This window comes from Lepisosteus oculatus, chromosome 14, assembly GCF_040954835.1.
Source record: "Lepisosteus oculatus isolate fLepOcu1 chromosome 14, fLepOcu1.hap2, whole genome shotgun sequence".
Taxonomy (NCBI): domain Eukaryota; kingdom Metazoa; phylum Chordata; class Actinopteri; order Semionotiformes; family Lepisosteidae; genus Lepisosteus; species Lepisosteus oculatus.
The window spans coordinates 42,226,199-42,243,187 of record NC_090709.1 but is presented as its reverse complement, the minus strand read 5'-3'; the positions used below and the strand labels follow the sequence as shown (position 1 = coordinate 42,243,187).

Here is a 16,989-nt window from a genome sequence, read left to right as displayed (position 1 = left end):
ATCTTCTTAGTACAACAAAATATCACAATCCTTCCATTTAAAAAAAAATACCTTTAAATGCCTACACAACCCATTCCCATGCCTTTTTTTTAAAAAAAAAATATTGAACGTATAAAGAATTTACAAATAAAACAACTACAACCAGAGGATCAGAAACAGGTACAAGAGAAAAAAAACACAAACAGAAAAAAAAACATTTAACCGCCAGAAGGTAATGAAGTAAATGATGTATGTTTTACATATATCATGTTTTCCTTGCTTTATTATTTCTCAAATTGTTTTCATAGAATATAAATAGTGTTTCGGCTCCGCCTCAAAAGTACTAAAAGGGGGAGTATTGTTAGACCATGTTGGTTTATGAATGTGAAATGTGCCCAGAATGACTAATGAATTGACTATAAATAAATGCTCTCAGATTTTCTATTAAAAAGTACAATAAAATTATCGAAATCGCCCGTTCCCCCCGCTTCGAAAGGGGAGGAAGTCGACGTCATGACGCTGCGCCGGAAACGCCGGTTTGGGGGGTGGTGGCACTTCCTGGTTGGAGCCGAGTGCGACGTGTTTCGGAGGCAGAACCGCTGCGAGCTTCGAGAATGGGGATCGTGAAGCTGGCCGAGCTGATCCGCAGGGAGGCGCCGGGGGCCGTCTCTCACAAGCGGATCGGCGACTACGCAGGTCAGCGCACGGCCCTGCCCGCCCCGGGTCTTAGTTTAAACTGCGATGGACTTCCAGACGCCGTCTTCAGCGAGGCGGTGTGCGGTGGTGACCACAGGCTGGTTTCAAGCGTTGCTCCCCTCCTCGCTGCTCTGGGGTTAAAGTAACTCATCTGTCCGCCCTGAGAGCTGATCCCTGTTGAATGAGCGCTTTTGAAAACGTTGCGATCTGCAAACGTTACTTTGGAGCAGGTTAGCAGGACTGCATATCCCGTAAGCGCTTCTAGAAGGAGCCCAGCTTGTTTGCCCGGTGTTTCTTGTGCGGGGTCCTGCCGGAAACCGAAGGTTTTATTCCACTCGTAGGGACAACGTCACCAGGCTGCGATCGGTCTTCGCCCAAATCCCTTGTAGCGTCAGAAAGCGCTGCTCTGGAGCTGTTCGTGGCGGGGAGGACGCCACGCTAAGTGTGTCGATTTGAATTACACGAAGGGCAGTAGGAGTAGGGAACACCCCTGTCCAGCCCGAGAAACGACGGGATGAGATGATCGGATCACTGAGCCTGTGAGTGTTCGGCTCACCTGGCCCTCTGACCCCTGAGTGTTCAGTTCCTCTGACCCCTGTGGCCCCTTTGAGTGTTCAGCTTCTCTGACCCCTGTGACCCCTGTGAGTGTTCAGCTCCTCTGAGCCCTGGACCCCTGTGAGTGTTCAGCTCCTTGCCCCTGTGACCCCTGTGAGTGTTCAGCTCCTCTGAGCCCTGGACCCCTGTGAGTGTTCAGCTCCTTGCCCCTATGACTCCTGTGAGTGTCCAGCTCCTCTGAGCCCTGTGGCCCCTGTGAGTGTTCAGCTCCTCTGAGCCCTTGACCCCTGTGAGTGTTCAGCTCCTTGCCCCTGTGACCCCTGTGAGTGTTCAGCTCCTCTGAACCCTGTGGCCCCTGTGAGTGTTCAGCTCCTCTGAGCCCTGGACCCCTGTGAGTGTTCAGCTCCTTGCCCCTGTGACCCCTGTGAGTGTTCAGCTCCTCTGAACCCTGTGGCCCCTGTGAGTGTTCAGCTTCTCTGACCCCTGTGGCCCCTGTGAGTGTTCAGCTCCTTGCCCCTGTGGCCCCTGTGAGTGTTCAGTTCCTCTGACCCCTGTGAGTGTTCAGCTCATCTGAGCCCTGGACCCCTGTGAGTGTTCAGCTCCTCTGAGCCCTGTGGCCCCTGTGAGTGTTCAGCTCCTTGCCCCTTTGACCCCTGTGAGTGTTCAGCTCCTCTGAACCCTGTGGCCCCTGTGAGTGTTCAGCTCCTTGCCCCTTTGACCCCTGTGAGTGTTCAGCTCCTCTGAGCCCTGTGGCCCCTGTGAGTGTTCAGCTCCTCTGAGCCCTGGACCCCCATGAGTGTTCAGCTCCTTGCCCCTGTGACCCCTGTGAGTGTTCAGTTCCTCTGACCCCTGTGGCCCCTGTGAGTGTTCAGCTTCTCTGACCCCTGTGACCCCTGTGAGTGTTCAGCTTCTCTGACCCCTGGACCCCTGTGAGTGTTCAGCTCCTTGCCCCTGTGACCCCTATGAGTGTTCAGCTCCTCTGAGCCCTGGACCCCTGTGAGTGTTCAGCTCCTTGCCCGTGTGGCCCCTGTGAGTGTTCAGCTCCTTGCCCCTGTGACCCCTGTGAGTGTTCAGTTCCTCTGACCCCTGTGAGTGTTCAGCTCATCTGAGCCCTGGACCTCTGTGAGTGTTCAGGTCCTTGCCCCTGTGACCCCTGTGAGTGTTCAGCTCCTCTGAGCCCTGGACCCCTGTGAGTGTTCAGCTCCTTGCCCCTGTGACCCCTGTGAGTGTTCAGCTCCTCTGAGCCCTGGACCCCTGTGAGTGTTCAGCTCCTTGCCCCTGTGACCCCTGTGAGTGTTCAGCTCCTCTGAACCCTGTGACCCCTGTGAGTGTTCAGCTCCTCTGTCCCAGCGCCCCCAGCGCCCCTGTAGCTGAGCAGCAGGCTGTGCCAGTCTCTCGCTGTGACCGCAGTCTCCCGTCTCCTCCTCCTCCTCTTCCTCCCCCCAGGGAAGGCCGTTGCCATGGACACCTCGATCACGCTGTGCCAGTTCCGGGCCGCCCTGCCCCGCCTCCGGAACCGAGACGGCGCCTACCTGAGGTGAGGCAAGGTCCAGCTGCCATCGGCTCGTGTCCTGTGTCCAGTCTCTCTGTCCAGGCTGTGGGCACTGAGCCTGTCCTCTCTGGACAGCCAGGTCTGCCTGTGTCGCCCAGTTTCTATGTCCAGGCTGTGGACACTGAGCCTGTCCTCTCTGGACAGCCAGGTCTGCCTGTGTCGCCCAGTTTCTATGTCCAGGCTGTGGGCACTGAGCCTGTCCTCTCCGGACAGCCAGGTCTGCCTGTGTCCAGTTTCTCTGTCCAGGCTGTGGACACTGAGCCTGTCCTCTCTGGACAGCCAGGTCTGCCTGTGTCCAGTTTCTCTGTCCAGGCTGTGGGCACTGAGCCTGTCCTCTCTGGACAGCCAGGTCTGCCTGTGTCCAGTTTCTCTGTCCAGGCTGTGGGCACTGAGCCTGTCCTCTCTGGACAGCCAGGTCTGCCTATGTCCAGTGTCTCTGTCCAGGCTGTGGGCACTGAGCCTGTCCTCTCTGGACAGCCAGGTCTGCCTGTGTCCAGTTTCTCTGTCCAGGCTGTGGGCACTGAGCCTGTACTTCGTCAGGATCTGTTTTCTTTTTGCTGCTACTTATGTCGGTCAGATATTCAGGCTGTCAGTACTGGCAGTTCCCTTCAGACGAAAGAGGCTCGGTTTCAGCAGAAACGGAAACTTTCGGAGGACCTGGTGAGACCATGCAAACTCCACACAGACAGCACCACACAGAAGCTGAACCCTGGGCCCCAGCGCTGTGCGGCCGCCGTGATCCTCCATGTTGCGTGTCTGGTGTCGCGTGAAGTGTTGATCTGCTCCTGCGGAGATGATCACCCACAACCCCCCTCTCTCCGCAGCTCCGTCATGGGCCTGTTCTACCGCACGCTGCACTTCCTGGAGCGCGGCCTCAAGCCCGTCTTCGTCTTCGAGGGGCGCCCGCCGGCGCAGAAGCGGGGCGCGGTGAGTCGGTCGCCGGGAAAAAGCCCCCCCCCCCCATCTCCGGGGCGCTCGTTCCACGCCCCCGCCTCTCTTCATGTAAAGCTGAGCTTCTCAGGGGCGGGGCGTGGAAAGGTTTGAGGCGGCTGGTAAACGAAAGATTCAGTCTGTTTGGAAGGCGATAGTGGTATGGCTAGGTGGCTTGTTCTCCACCCCCCCACCACTCTTTGTGTAAAGAAGCTCTTTCCTTCGCAAATGGAATAGGTAGGCCTTGGCAGTACCGGCAGGTAAAAAGCTTCTGTTTGCTTCCCCAGCTGGAGAGGCGAGCCGAGGCCGAAGGCCGGATTCTCGGTACAGAGAGAGGTGGGGGACCAGATCGCTCTGAATGGCCGACACCGATTTGAGACGCGCGGCATCCGTCCGGCATCCATCCAATGTCCATCCGTCCATTTTCTCATCCGATTCAGGGTCACGGGGGGAGCCGGAGCCTATCCCAGCATGCAATGGGGTGCCATCGCAGGGCACACACACACACACTCACACACTCACACACCCTGGACAGGACAGCAGTCCATCACAGGACACACACACACTCACACACCCTGGACAGGACACCAGTCCATCACAGGACACACACACACTCACACACCCTGGACAGGACACCAGTCCATCACAGGACACACACACACACTCACACACCCTGGACAGGACAGGAGTCAATCACAGGACACACACACACTCACACACCTTGGACAGGACACCAGTCCATCACAGGACACACACACCTTGGACAGGACACCAGTCCATCACAGGACACACACACTCACACAAACTCAGGGAGAACATGCAAACTCCACACACATAGAGCCCCCCCCAGGTCTCGACTCGAACCCGGGATCCTGGTGCTGCTGATTGAACTTAACATTCACTATTAAATACAGAAACTTCAGTTTTATTTGGAAACGAACAATTTAAAACACACACACACACACACACACACACACTCGCGCCAGTTAACTTCCTTAGTGCTAAAGGTATAGAACGCTATAGGAACAGAACGAGCTACAGTCTCAAAGAACGTCTAAACAGAAGCTTGTGAACGTCATCGGTAGCGAAGAATGTGTTCGCTGTGGTCTAGAACGCTTTTCTGAAATTAACCCGAAAGGGGAACTGCGACGCTATTTTTGATATTTCGGGAGGTTTAGAAAGAATCAGCATTTCAAACCACAGCGAGAGTAGAATGGACTCCCTAACTTGTGAAACCTCCAGTTATGATGGCCAGCAGCCATCTCACCCTGCAACTCACAACTGGCAGCCCCCCCCACTGGAGCTCAGCAGGTGTGAGCCTGGTCAGTACCTGGAGGGGAGACTCCTGGGAAAAACTAAGGCTGCTGCTGGAAGAGGTGTTAGTGGGGCCTGCAGGGGGCGCTCTCACCCGGCGGTCTGTGTGGGTCCTCATGCCCCAGTATAGTGACGGGGGACACTGGACTGTAAACAGGCGCCGTCCTTCGGATGAGACGTCAAACCGAGGTCCTGACTCCCTGTGGTCATTAACAATCCCAGGGCGTTTCTCGAAAAGAGTAGGGGTGTAACCCCGGCGTCCTGGCCAAATTTCCCATTTCATGGCCTCCTAATAACCCACCCTCTCTGAGCTGGCTTCATCCCTCTGCTCTCCTCCCCACTGAGAGCTGCTGTGTGGGGAGCGTTCTGGCGCACTATGGCTGCCGTCGCATCATCCAGGGTGGGGGCTGCACACTGGTGGCGGGAGTGGGATTCCCCCTGACCTGTCAAGCGCTTGGAGTGGAGTGTCCAGAAAAGCGCTATAGAAGTGTCAGCAATTATTATTATTTACGTCACAGAATAGACTGAGGTATTGAGATACAGAGAGACATGTCCTGGGATCCGGAACGAGGGCCCTGTGACACTGTAAACACGCGGGCCTGCGCTTAATCCCATAGGAATACTGCTCTCGACTCCCAGACGCAAATGCTGCCTGTTATCTCTGCAGAGGCAGATCAGGTTGGAAGATCCTGTAGTTTTTCGCCCGCCATCACGGTGCGTCGGTCATCGGCAGGGACTAGTGAGCGGGAAGGGCGCGGAAACTCTGGGGGATCTGTCAGATCTCGTGACGCCGTCGATGGAAACTTATCTCTGACCTCCTTCTCCCCGCCCAGCCTCCAGCCAGACTGAGGACTGTCAGCGCCTTCTGAGGCTGCTGGGCGTGCCCTACCTGCAGGTGAGCCTCCCTCCTCCTCCTCCTCCTCCTCATCCGGTTGCCATCTCCTGTGCTGCCTCGTCTGTCGCCGTCTTGTCTGGATGCTTGAAGCCCTTTCTCCCTCCTCCTGCCTCTTCCGGCTTCCCTCTCATACGAACGGGACTGGGAGGATCTCTTCTGTAGAGGGGTGCTATATGGTCCAGGGATCTCACTTGGCTGTTACTAAGGGAGAAGCCAGGGCATCGGCTTCAACCACACGGCTGGGCAGCCTGTTCCCCACCCCCGCCACCCTCTGTGTACAGTAGAGCCTCCTGTCCTGACTGGAGGAGCTCACCCAGCTGTGTCTGGAGAGAAGCCAGGGTATTGGCTTCAACCACACGGCCGGGCAGCTTGTTCCCCACCCCCACCACCCTCTGTGTACAGAAGAGCCTCCTGTCCTGCCCTTTAGTTCTGCTCCTCTCCCTCTCTCCAGGCGCCGGGCGAGGGCGAGGCTCTGTGTGCCCAGCTGGCGAAGGGTGGCCTCGTACACGCCGTGGCCTCGGAGGACATGGACACCCTCGCCTTCGGGGGCTCCCTGCTGGTCCGCCAGCTGAACGCCAGCAAGTCAGGGTGAGAGGAGCAGAGCTGGCAATGGTCACCTCAACCTTGGGGGGGGGGGGGGGGTAGAATGATCACTGTGTGTCTCCCAGGTGGGGTTACTGGCGCAGAACAATCTCTGTGCGTCTCCCAGGTAGGGCCGCTGGCACAGAACGATCTCTGTGCGTCTCCCAGGTGGGGTTACTGGCGCAGAACGATCTCTGTGCGTCTCCCAGGTAGGGCCGCTGGTGCAGAATGATCACTGTGTGTCTCCTTGGTGGGGTTACTGGCGCAGAATGAACACTGTGCGTCTCCCAGGTGGGGTTACTGGTGCAGAACGATCTCTGTGCGTCTCCCAGGTAGGGCCGCTGGTGCAGAACGATCTCTGTGCGTCTCCCAGGTGGGGTTACTGGAGCAGAACAATCACTGTGCGTCTCCCAGGTGGGATTACTGGTGCAGGACGATCCCTGTGCGTCTCCCAGGTGGGGTTACTGGTGCAGGAAGATCACTGTGCGTCTCCCAGGTGGGGTTACTGGTGCAGAACGATCCCTGTGCGTCTCCCAGGTGGGGTTACTGGTACAGAACGATCACTGTGCGTCTCCCAGGGTGGGTTACTGGTGCAGAACGATCACTGTGCGTCTCCCAGGTGGGGTTACTGGTGCAGAACGATCACTGTGCGTCTCCCAGGGTGGGTTACTGGTGCAGAACGATCACTGTGCGTCTCCCAGGTGGTGTTACTGGTGCAGAACGATCACTGTGCGTCTCCCAGGTGGGGTTACTGGTGCAGAACGATCACTGTGCGTCTCCCAGGTGGGGCCGCCAGCGCAGGAAGGCCGCTGTGTTACACCAATGACCCCTGATCAGAAGTGAGCCCAGAGTTGAGAAAGTGCAGGGGTCTCGAAGAAGGCGGTGTAGTTAACGCAGGACCCCCCGGCCAGCGCAGTTGTGTTTCCTGCCTGATTCCTCCCTCTCTCTGTCTCTCAGTGAAGTGGTGGAGTATTCCCTCCCCAAGGTGCTGGAAATTCTGGGACTGACTCAGGAGCAGGTGAGCACAGAAGGAAGTTTCTCCTGCCTTATAATTTCGTTTCGGCTTCTGTTGAAACAGGAAGAAAAAAAATTCCAGGTCTGTCCGTAAAGCAGGAACCCTTTTCTAACCAGTCGGCTGGACTGTACGTGCTTTGAATCCAAGTCTTCTCATTCTCATTAGCCGGCAGCTATATCACCCTGCAGCCCCCCCACTGGAGCTCAGTAGGTGTGAGCCTGGCCAGTACCTGGAGGGGAGACCTCCTGGGAAAAACTAAGGTTGCTGCTGGAAGATGTGTTAGTGGGGCCAGCAGGGGGCGCTCTCACCCTGCGGTCCGGGTGGGTCCTGATGCCCCAGTATAGTGACGGGGGACACTGGACTGTAAACAGGCGCCGTCCTTCGGAGGAGACGTCAAACCGAGGTCCTGACTCTGCGGGCTCATTAACAATCCCGGGGTGTCTCTGGAAAAGAGTAGGGGTGTAACCCCAGTGTCCTGGCCTCATTCCCCCCCTGGCCTTTACCCATCATGGCCTCCTAATCACCCCCCCTCTCTGAACTGGCTCCATCCCTCTGCTCTCCTCCCCACTGAGAGCTGCTGTGTGCTGAGCGGACTGGAGCATCATCCAGGTGGGGCTGCACACTGGTGGCGGTAGTGGGATCCCCCATGACCTGTAAAGCACTTTGAGTGGAGTGTCCAGAAAAGAGTTATATAGGTGTAAGCAATTATTATTATTATTATTATTATTATTATTATTATTATTAGTGGAAGAGGCCATTTGGCACCTTAGACTGTAGGATGTTAGTAATTCATTGATTACAAGGATCTCACCCAGCTGTGTCTGGAGAGGAGCCAGGGTATCGGCTTCAACCACAGGGCTGGGCAGCTTGTTCCCCACCCCCACCCCCCTCTTTGTACAGAAGAGCCTCCTGTCCTGACTGGAGGAGCTCACCCAGCTGTGTCTGGAGAGAAGCCAGGGTATCGGCTTCAACAGCAGGGACCGGGCAGCTTGTTCCCCACCCCCGCCACCCTTGGTGTGAAGTGCCGTGCCTCCTCAGCTCAGAGCGTCCGACCGAGCACCTTATCTGCCGCTCGCTGTCTCCTCCAGTTCGTGGACCTGTGCATCCTCCTGGGCTGCGACTTCTGCGAGAAGATCCGAGGCCTGGGCCCACGCAAAGCCCTGGACTTGATCCGGAAGCACAAGACCATCGAGAACGTCGTCCTTCACATCAACAGGGAGGTACGAAGCAGGGCAGGATCTGATTGTCCCCGGCAGGCTTCCGTAGGAGGAAGCCATCTTGGCTCAAACCCGTGAGCTATGATGAGCCAAAATGGCTACTAGTGAGCCAGACAGTTATCATAATAATAATAATAATAATAATTGCTTACACTTATATAGCGCTTTTCTGTGTGCAGCATCCACCTGGTTAAGTTAAGATGGATAGATACTTTATTAATCCCGTGAGGGAAACTGCAGGAAATTAAGACGAGGCATGTGTTGTGAAGTGACTTTAAAAGACAGCTAAGCCATTAAAGGGGTGGAAGAGAAGATAGAAAGGTGTTTGGGTAAAGAAACAAGGAAAAAGAAAGGTCCTGTGTGTTTATATTAAACGCTTGGCGACGTGGGTACAGTCCTGCCCAGTTAGCACTGGGAGAGATGGCTGAGGGGTGGAAGACATTGAAGCAGCATCTGCTGGCATCCAGTAGGTATTGTAGCGGTCAGGCAAGGGAGGTGGGATCTTGAACGTTTCTGAGGTGCCTTAGGTTAAGGAATTGGGTCCACTTCACTTGGCCATATGTGTTGAACATCAAGAAGGTAACAAACGAGAAGTGGTCTTTTGGACCACTTGGTTGCTTGGTTACCAAGTGACCCAAGGAGCGACATCCAGTCCGATACCCATCAGCCTTTGTGCTAATCTTCCCTCCACCCCCATCATTTCCTGTTGGTGTCCCAGTGCCTATTGGCGCCAGCAGCCGTATCCCAGCTGCAACTCCCAGCTGGCAGCCCCACTGGAGCCCAGCAGGTGTGAGCCTGGTCATTACCTGGAGGGGAAACCTCCTGGGAAAAACTAAGGTTGCTGCTGGGAGAGGTGTGAGTGGGGCCAGCAGGGGGTGCTCTCACCCTGCGGTCTGTGTGGGTCCTAATTTCCCATTGGCCCTTACCAATCATGGCCTCCCAATAATCCCCCCTCTCTGAACTGGCTTCATCCCTCTGCTCTCCTCTCCACTGAGAGCTGCTGTGTGGGGAGCGTTCTGGCGCACTATGGCTGCCGTCGCATCATCCAGGTGGGGGCTGCACATTGGTAGCGGTAGTGGGATTTCCCATGACCTGTACAGCGCTTTGAGTGGAGTGTCCAGAAAAGCGCTATAGAAGTGTAAGCAATTATTATAATTATTATTGGTGAATTCGGTGTGCATGTGACCCGCGTTTCCCCTCTCCCCCCCTCAGGTACACCCCATCCCGCTGTGCTGGAAATACCAGGAAGCCCGCAGCCTCTTCCTGGAGGCGGCGGGGGGTTACGGGGGCGGTCAGGCCCTGAGCTGGACGGAGCCGGACGAGGAGGGGCTGGTGACCTTTCTGTGCCGCGAGAGACACATGAAGTGGGTCTGTCTCCTTGCGTGTAGCTTAAATGTTCTTTTCAGAAACGACAGGGGAGCCCCGTCCCGTCCTGTAGTATACTGTTTTAGGAAGACTTATCATAATAATTTCTTACACTTATGTAGCACTTTTCTGGACACTCCACTCAAAGCGCTTTAGAGGTAATGAGGAATCCCACTGCTACCACCAATGTGTAGCCCCACATTTGGATGATGGGACAGCAGCCATAATGTGCCAGTACTCTCAGCACACAGCAGCTCTCAGTGGGGAGGAGAACAGAGTGATGAAGCCAATTCAAATGCATCATGGGGGGGCAGCACAGTGGCGCAGAGGTGGGTTCAGTTCCGGCCCCGAGGTCCTGTCTGTGTTGCGTTTGCATGTTCTCCTCGGGTTTGTGTAGGTTCTCCCCCCCCACAATCCAAAGACACGCTGGTAGGTTACTTGGCCTCGGGGGGAATTGGACCAGCTGTGAAGGTGTGTATGCGACTGCCTGCCCTGCGATAGACTGGTGTCCTGCCCGGGGTGTACCCTGCCTTTTCGCCGCGGTACTTGCTGGGATAGACTCCAGCTCCCCCCCACAAGCTGGAATTTGGAAAACGAATGGACAGACAGTTTATTCATCGGGTCAAGTCTCTTGAAGTTTAAGAGGCGGTCAGCGAGGGCTGTTAGCATAAGGTGGGGTTTACTGACATCTCACCAGGTCAACGGTAGGCAGGCAGAGGTCATCCGGGCTGAGCTGCTGCCTCCAAAACTGCTGTTCTCCTCGGCTCACAGTGTGTGGAAAGCAGAAGCAGACCACTATCTCCGAGTTCTGTAGCTAAACTTCAACATGAGGTGGTCCCCCCGAAAAGGCGGGTCCCAGGCAGTTCTCTTCCTCCAATTGGTCAGATGACAAAGGATGGCAGGTCACCCCTCTCACTGTATTCTGGGTAATGTAGTTCAGAACTGCCATCTTGGCTCAGCTACAAGAGGTGAAAGGCAAGAGGAGAAGTCATAACTGAGCCTTTGGAGTGGCTCTTGCTGTAACGGTGCTCACTCAGAGCACAGCTGGAGCTCTGTGACACCAGACAGTCGGAGAAACTGGGGGTGCATCGGGGTAACTGGTATCTCGCAGTAGATGGGTTCATGGCAACAGATACACACAAATCCAGAAAGAAAGTGCCCTTTATACCCCACTGAGCTCAAAAGCTAACCTGACCTCGTCTTGGATTCTAAACGCCTTTTCAGTACGCTCCTGCAACAGATGCTCTGCTCTCTTCCTTCGGCCGCAGAAGTCCTGGGGAAGCCTGTTTCCTAGTTTTTAACATCACTCGGCCAATTGCCTTCCACCAATTGGTCAGGTGGTAGAGGATGGCGGGTCCCCCCCCGTGGTGTATTCTGGGTAATGTAGTCCAGACAGGATTTGCCATCTGGCTTCAGCCTCTCGCACGGGCCCAGCCGCCAACCCACCCGCGCGTGTCGCCGACAGGGAGGAGAGGGTGCGGAGGCGGCTGGAGAGGTTTCGCGCCGGCCTGCTGGAACGCGAGACGGAGCGGGAGGAGGCGGGGGGCGGGCCGGCGGGCCGGCAGACGTCGCTGACCCAGTTCTTCAGGGTGACCCGCCGGCGACAGGTGAGGCACGGCTGACGTCTTCCTCTTCCTCTTCCTCTGGTGGCCCAGACGCACAGATCCCCTGGGAGTGCAGCCCGGCGTGGGCGCTGAATCTCTTGAGCCCCACTGATCGGTGGGGGGGGGGGGGGGGGGTGACGCCCCCTATGGGGCCCAGACAGTCGCTGCACTCTTGCCGTAGCCTCGAACCCGGGATTCCTGAAGCGTCGCACGTTACGGCATCATTAGCTTGCCGAAGGGGGCTTAAGAGGTTTTAACAAAACGGGGCAGGGTTTACTGTCTCTGTAAGAAGGAGGGAGGTGGGGCTCACCGTGCTGGTGTCCAACCAACTCTGTGGCAGACCCTCGGGCTCGCAGCACAGGACTTGATTGGTCACGTCTGCGCTGGCGGCCAATATCTGCGTCTTCTTGGTTCCCCCCCGGCAGGCTCCCGACGCAGAGGAAGCGGAGGGCAGCTGTAAGAAGCCCAGGGCCCAGTGACGCAGGAAGTGGGTTTAAGCGGCGCCAGGTCCGCGGTCCCAGCACAGCAGCGCCGATCTCTCGTGGTCCCGGCTGTGGGCCGTGGCCGATGTGCTGGACCTGGGACCCGCGGATGCACTGCCGTCGGCGGCCTCCTGGATTGCACCTTTCGGCGTCGGGTACTGCTGGACAGGGACAGGGAGGGGGACTTGTGCTGCCACCTAGTGGTCGGACGCGGAACTGCTGGTGTGCCTCCTCCGCAGTGTTTCTCTCTCTCTCTCCTTTTGACGGGACCTTTCCTCTCTTGATTCCACACAAATAAAGTAGGAATGTAAGGAATCTAGGGCTGAGAAAATCGGGGACACGGAGAAGGTGTCCAGCTCTGTAGTTGAGACTCAGCCCATATATTCGAAACGCTTGGCCGACTGGGGGTTTCTGTTTGTTTTCTACTGAAAAAGGCTTAAAAGGTTTATTTTGAGATTAAAACATCCTTTGACAAGCCAGGTGTAAAAGGGGAGGAGTTCTTTCGCTGCTCAGGAGGAGCTGAAGAGAAAATCTGAAAAGATCGATTTAAAATTGAAGATCAGTTGTAGCTGAAAGCTGTAGCTGACACTGGGGTGAGACACTGGAGGTCAAATAACCCCTAGGGCACAGGGCACTAAAGATCCTATGACTCCTGGAGCATGGGGCAATAAAGGTCTAGTGACCCCTGGGGCTTGGGGCAATAAAGGTCAGGTGCCCCCCTGGGACTCAGCAGAGGGAATCACACAGACCTGGTCAGCGAGAGGAGCAGGAGGGAGGATGAGGGAGTCAGGAAGGTGATGAAGACCAAGTCTGAGAGAACTGGAGCAGCAGTCATCATCATCATCACCAACACCTTCATCTACTAAAGTGTAAGGGTGTAACCCCGGCGTCCTGGCCAAATTTCCCATTGGCCCTTACCCATCATGGCCTCCTAATAACCCCCCTCTCTGAACTGGCTCCATCCCTCTGCTCTCCTCCCCACTGAGAGCTGGTGTGTGGGGAGCGTTCTGGCGCACTATGGCTGCCGTCGCATCATCCAGGTGGGGGCTACACATTGGTGGCGGTAGTGGGATTCCCCCATGACCTGTAAAGCGCTTTGAGTGGAGTGTCCAGAAAAGCGCTATATAAGTGTAATCAGTTATTATGATTATTCATCACCCTCCTCATCCTCACACAGAAAAACTGTATCTTTTGTTTCCTCTGACCTCCGACCAGGAAGTCGCTCCCTGAGGAGGAAGAGTATTGACTGTATTAACTCCTCCGGGCTCTGGGGTTTATTAGTCCAGACTGTGTGACATTTAATCACTGCCTGACTGACCGGGGACGTGACGAGGCAGTCATACCTTTTAAGAGGAAATATAAAACTTGACAAATAGAGTTGATTAATATTGAAGGAAACCCAACTGTAAAATAATAAATCAGATATAAGGTTCCGCAGTGAAGTTGTAACTTCAAGCGCTGGATAATTGGAACAGTCTCCTTTCTAAGGATAATGTAGACTTGGACTGTAGTTTTACTTTTATTGCTTGCTAGCAGCGGCTGCTTTGAACACTTGTTGATGTAAAAGTTTGCTGTACGTTGTTTTTGTTTTTTTTCCCCAATAATAAGAATCAAAGACACAACGGGCTTCTTCGTGCTTTGTCTTCGAAAGGCGTTCTTAATTCGGAAGCTTTGAGTGCCGGTTCAATGATAATGTTGCTTTATTAGCCCCTATACAATGTCTCGCATGAGGAATCGGTCTTGTCGCAGAGTCCAGCTGGCTCTCCAGGAGACACACAGACAGGGGGAGAGAGAAGCTGGGGGTCAGAGCGCAGGGTCGGCCATTGTACAGCGCCACCTGAAGCAGCTGGGGTGAAGGGCCTCGCTCAGGGGGGCCCCAACGGAGTAGGATTCCTCTGCCGGCTGCGGGATTTGAACCGGCAAACCCCTTCCGACCACAGGCGCAGATCCTGAGCCACAGAGCCACCCCTCCGCCGGTCTCTCTGGGAAAGAGAGCGAGATCCGCTGTTCCTCAGTCGCGAGTTGAGAAGATTTGTTCCTCTGGAAGATCTGAGCCTTGGAGCGCGTTCGCCGTTCGCCGACGGCCCCTCGGGGGCCAGACACGGTCTCCCTGAGCCCTCGGTGGTCTTGATCTCCGTGCAGAGAGCGGGCGTGGTCCTCTCATCCGGACTTCCCAGTCCTGCTGCTCGGAGCACAGCGGCGCCCTGCGGACTCGCGATTCAGAGGAAGAGTCCAGGGGAAACGAGACTGACGGGGGGGCGCTGTGGCGTCTCTCCACATCTCCTGACAGCCGTCCAGCCTGCAGAACCGCACGCACAGGGCGCCCGGCTCCTGTCCGAGGGGGACCGGTCCTTCATCATTCCCCAGGGAAGGCAGGCGTGATATTCGACACCCCTCTCTAGGGAAGTGAGGGAGATCGTCCTGCAGGGCAGTGTGGTGGCGAGGCAGATCCTGGGTTTCCGAGTGTAGTGGGATGAGGGTTGTGGTGTGGGCGGAGCTGGGATTGGGAGATTAACTGTAGGGCTGTGTGAAAGGCTCAGAATAAGACAGAGGGCTGTGAAGCATTCGGAAGGCCTGTAAAGCTTTTATAGGATTGAGTCTTTGATAACGCTGTAAAACCAGGAGTGGATCAGACTGTTACGCACTGGGAGTCTGACTGACAGCACTGTCACACCTGGAGTGGATCAGACTGCTGTGCACTGGGAGTCTGACAGCACTGTCACACCTGGAGCAGATCAGACTGCTGTGCACTGGGAGTCTTACTGACAGCACTGTCGCACCTGGAGTGGATCAGACTGCTGCGCACTGGGAGTCTGACAGCACTGTCACACCTGGAGTGGATCAGACTGCTGCGCACTGGGAGTCTGACAGCACTGTCACACCTGGAGCGGATCAGACTGCTGGGCACTGGGAGTCTGACTGACAGCACTGTCACACCTGGAGCGGATCAGACTGCTGCGCACTGGGAGTCTGACAGCACTGTCACACCTGGAGTGGATCAGACTGCTGTGCACTGGGAGTCTTACTGACAGCACTGTCACACCTGGAGTGGATCAGACTGCTGTGCACTGGGAGTCTGATAGCACTGTCACACCTGGAGTGGATCAGACTGCTGCGCACTGGGAGTCTGACAGCACTGTCACACCTGGAGTGGATCAGACTGCTGCGCACTGGGAGTCTGACAGCACTGTCACACCTGGAGCGTGTGACTCCACATCTAATTGATGTATTATTTTGATGTTGTATCTCACTACTGCTGGTCCTACAGAGACTTATTTAATTTTTTACATTTAAAAGAAGCGATTTTTACCTTGCACTTTTCTGTGTTTTCTCCCAAGTGACTCAAGTTCTGAACTCTAGATCAGACTGATGCTCTCTTTTTTAAAGATGTGTGTTATTTAACTCGTTGTTGCTGCTGCTGCTGCTGTTGTGTGTTAATGCTTTTGGTGTTGCCTCAATATCTCTGTCCTGGAGCCTACACGCATTGCGCTTGTGCAGATGACCGTGGCCTGAGCTGAGTTCTTAATGAGAAACAGGTTGGAAAAACAGAGCGGGCGGGCACGCTATGGAGACCAGTCTCTGATTGGCCAGAAGTCGCTGAGTGACAGAAGTTTTCACCTATTAGAGGAGCTGTTGCCACAGCCGGGCTATTTGAACTGCTGGGAGGGGTTTAATCGTCATTTTGGCTGTGATGTGTGTTAAAGCAAACAGGTGCTTTGCTTTTACCGCAAGAAAAAACGTGTTTTTTTTCCCCTCAAGGCAAGGGAAAGTTTTTGTGCAATTGTATGCAAAAGAACATTTGCTTTCTCTATTGCATTTTGCTGGAAAGCTGATGAATAAGCGATATGCTTTGGCGTATTTTAAGCTGAAACGCGAGGTAAATATTGATATGGAAAAGAGGTTCGTTTGCTTTACGGTGATGTATCTGGTTACAAAACACAGTTCTGGAAAGCTTAGACTGTCTTGCGTTTTGGGATATATAGCCCGTGGTGCTGTGTTTTGCTTTTGCGGGTAAAAACGTTTCTTATTTTCCCGTTGTGCAGTTTCTGGATGAAGTGGCTTTGTGAACGATGCACCGTTAACTTGTTTATTACAAATAGTTTAATTGCTTTGAAAACAAACTTAATGTTCGTGTTTAGAGGCGTTTGCGATTGTTTGACAGTAGATTAAAAATGTTTGGGGAACTGAAAACTGTAGCGTTGTAAGTAAATACACACGTGTAGTCGGATATGTCTGTTATGGGCTGTTTAATGTTAAAGACCCAACAGTGTGTGTCTGTACTTCTTGATATTGTTAGAGTCTTAATAGGAATGTGCAGATTTTGATATTTCAGCTCGGGTCAGTTTTATACACCAAATCCATCTTTTGGTTCAGTTTTTATTTTTTATGTGATACACCGGTGCTTTAAGATTACTGTTCAAAGCTCATTAAATGCTATAAAGAAAGTATTTTTGTTGTCAAATGACATTTTCAACTCTGGATATAATAATACTGACCCACAAAAAATACCCAATGACTTTTTAATAGAAAATATTTGTTTACAGCATTAAATAGCAAAAGATACACACAGCTGCTCTTAAAGTAATCAATAAAACAGGTCTCATTATTTCTTTTAAAGACCGTGTTTGTGTTATCTGTGCTGGCATAATGTAAATTGTTCATTCTATAAAAACAACTGAAAGATGAAAGCAGTAGATTTTTATTTTGTGGTATTTGTAAATCCTTTCATTGTTAAAAAGAAAAACATTTCTACAGAGGCAGCTACATGACGCCCTCTCAAAACAACAACAGATTTTAATATAC

The 16,989-nt window shown here is 54.1% G+C and overlaps 1 protein-coding gene across 5 annotated transcripts; it reads left to right on the top strand.

Moving 5' to 3' along the window:
* The first annotated feature begins 40 nt into the window (after positions 1 to 40).
* On the top strand, positions 41 to 13,808 carry LOC138243276 (probable flap endonuclease 1 homolog). 5 transcript variants are annotated; one of them, XM_069198837.1, is made up of 11 exons: positions 41 to 675; positions 2,677 to 2,767; positions 3,607 to 3,709; positions 4,000 to 4,048; positions 5,860 to 5,921; positions 6,373 to 6,509; positions 7,461 to 7,521; positions 8,607 to 8,738; positions 9,948 to 10,103; positions 11,566 to 11,707; positions 12,130 to 13,808. In XM_069198837.1, exons 1-11 carry the CDS (start codon positions 594 to 596, stop codon positions 12,162 to 12,164), a joined length of 1,050 nt encoding a protein of 349 aa, XP_069054938.1. In that variant the 5' UTR covers positions 41 to 593; the 3' UTR covers positions 12,165 to 13,808. The 5 variants fall into 5 exon arrangements, with proteins under 5 accessions (XP_069054938.1, XP_069054942.1, XP_069054937.1 ...); XM_069198836.1 differs by having other exon boundaries at positions 43 to 675; positions 9,948 to 10,099; XM_069198838.1 differs by lacking the exon at positions 41 to 675 and adding an exon at positions 705 to 1,214 and having other exon boundaries at positions 9,948 to 10,099.
* The last annotated feature ends 3,181 nt before the right edge of the window (positions 13,809 to 16,989 follow it).

Coding starts and splice junctions, on each gene's coding strand:
- LOC138243276 (XM_069198836.1), top strand. CDS start 594: ATGGGGATCGTGAAGCTGGCCGAGCTGATCCGCAGGGAGGCGCCGGGG. Junction 4,049..5,859: donor GATTCTCGGTACAGAGAGAG/GTGGGGGACCAG, acceptor CTCCCCGCCCAG/CCTCCAGCCAGACTGAGGAC. Junction 11,708..12,129: donor GGGTGACCCGCCGGCGACAG/GTGAGGCACGGC, acceptor CCCCCCCGGCAG/GCTCCCGACGCAGAGGAAGC.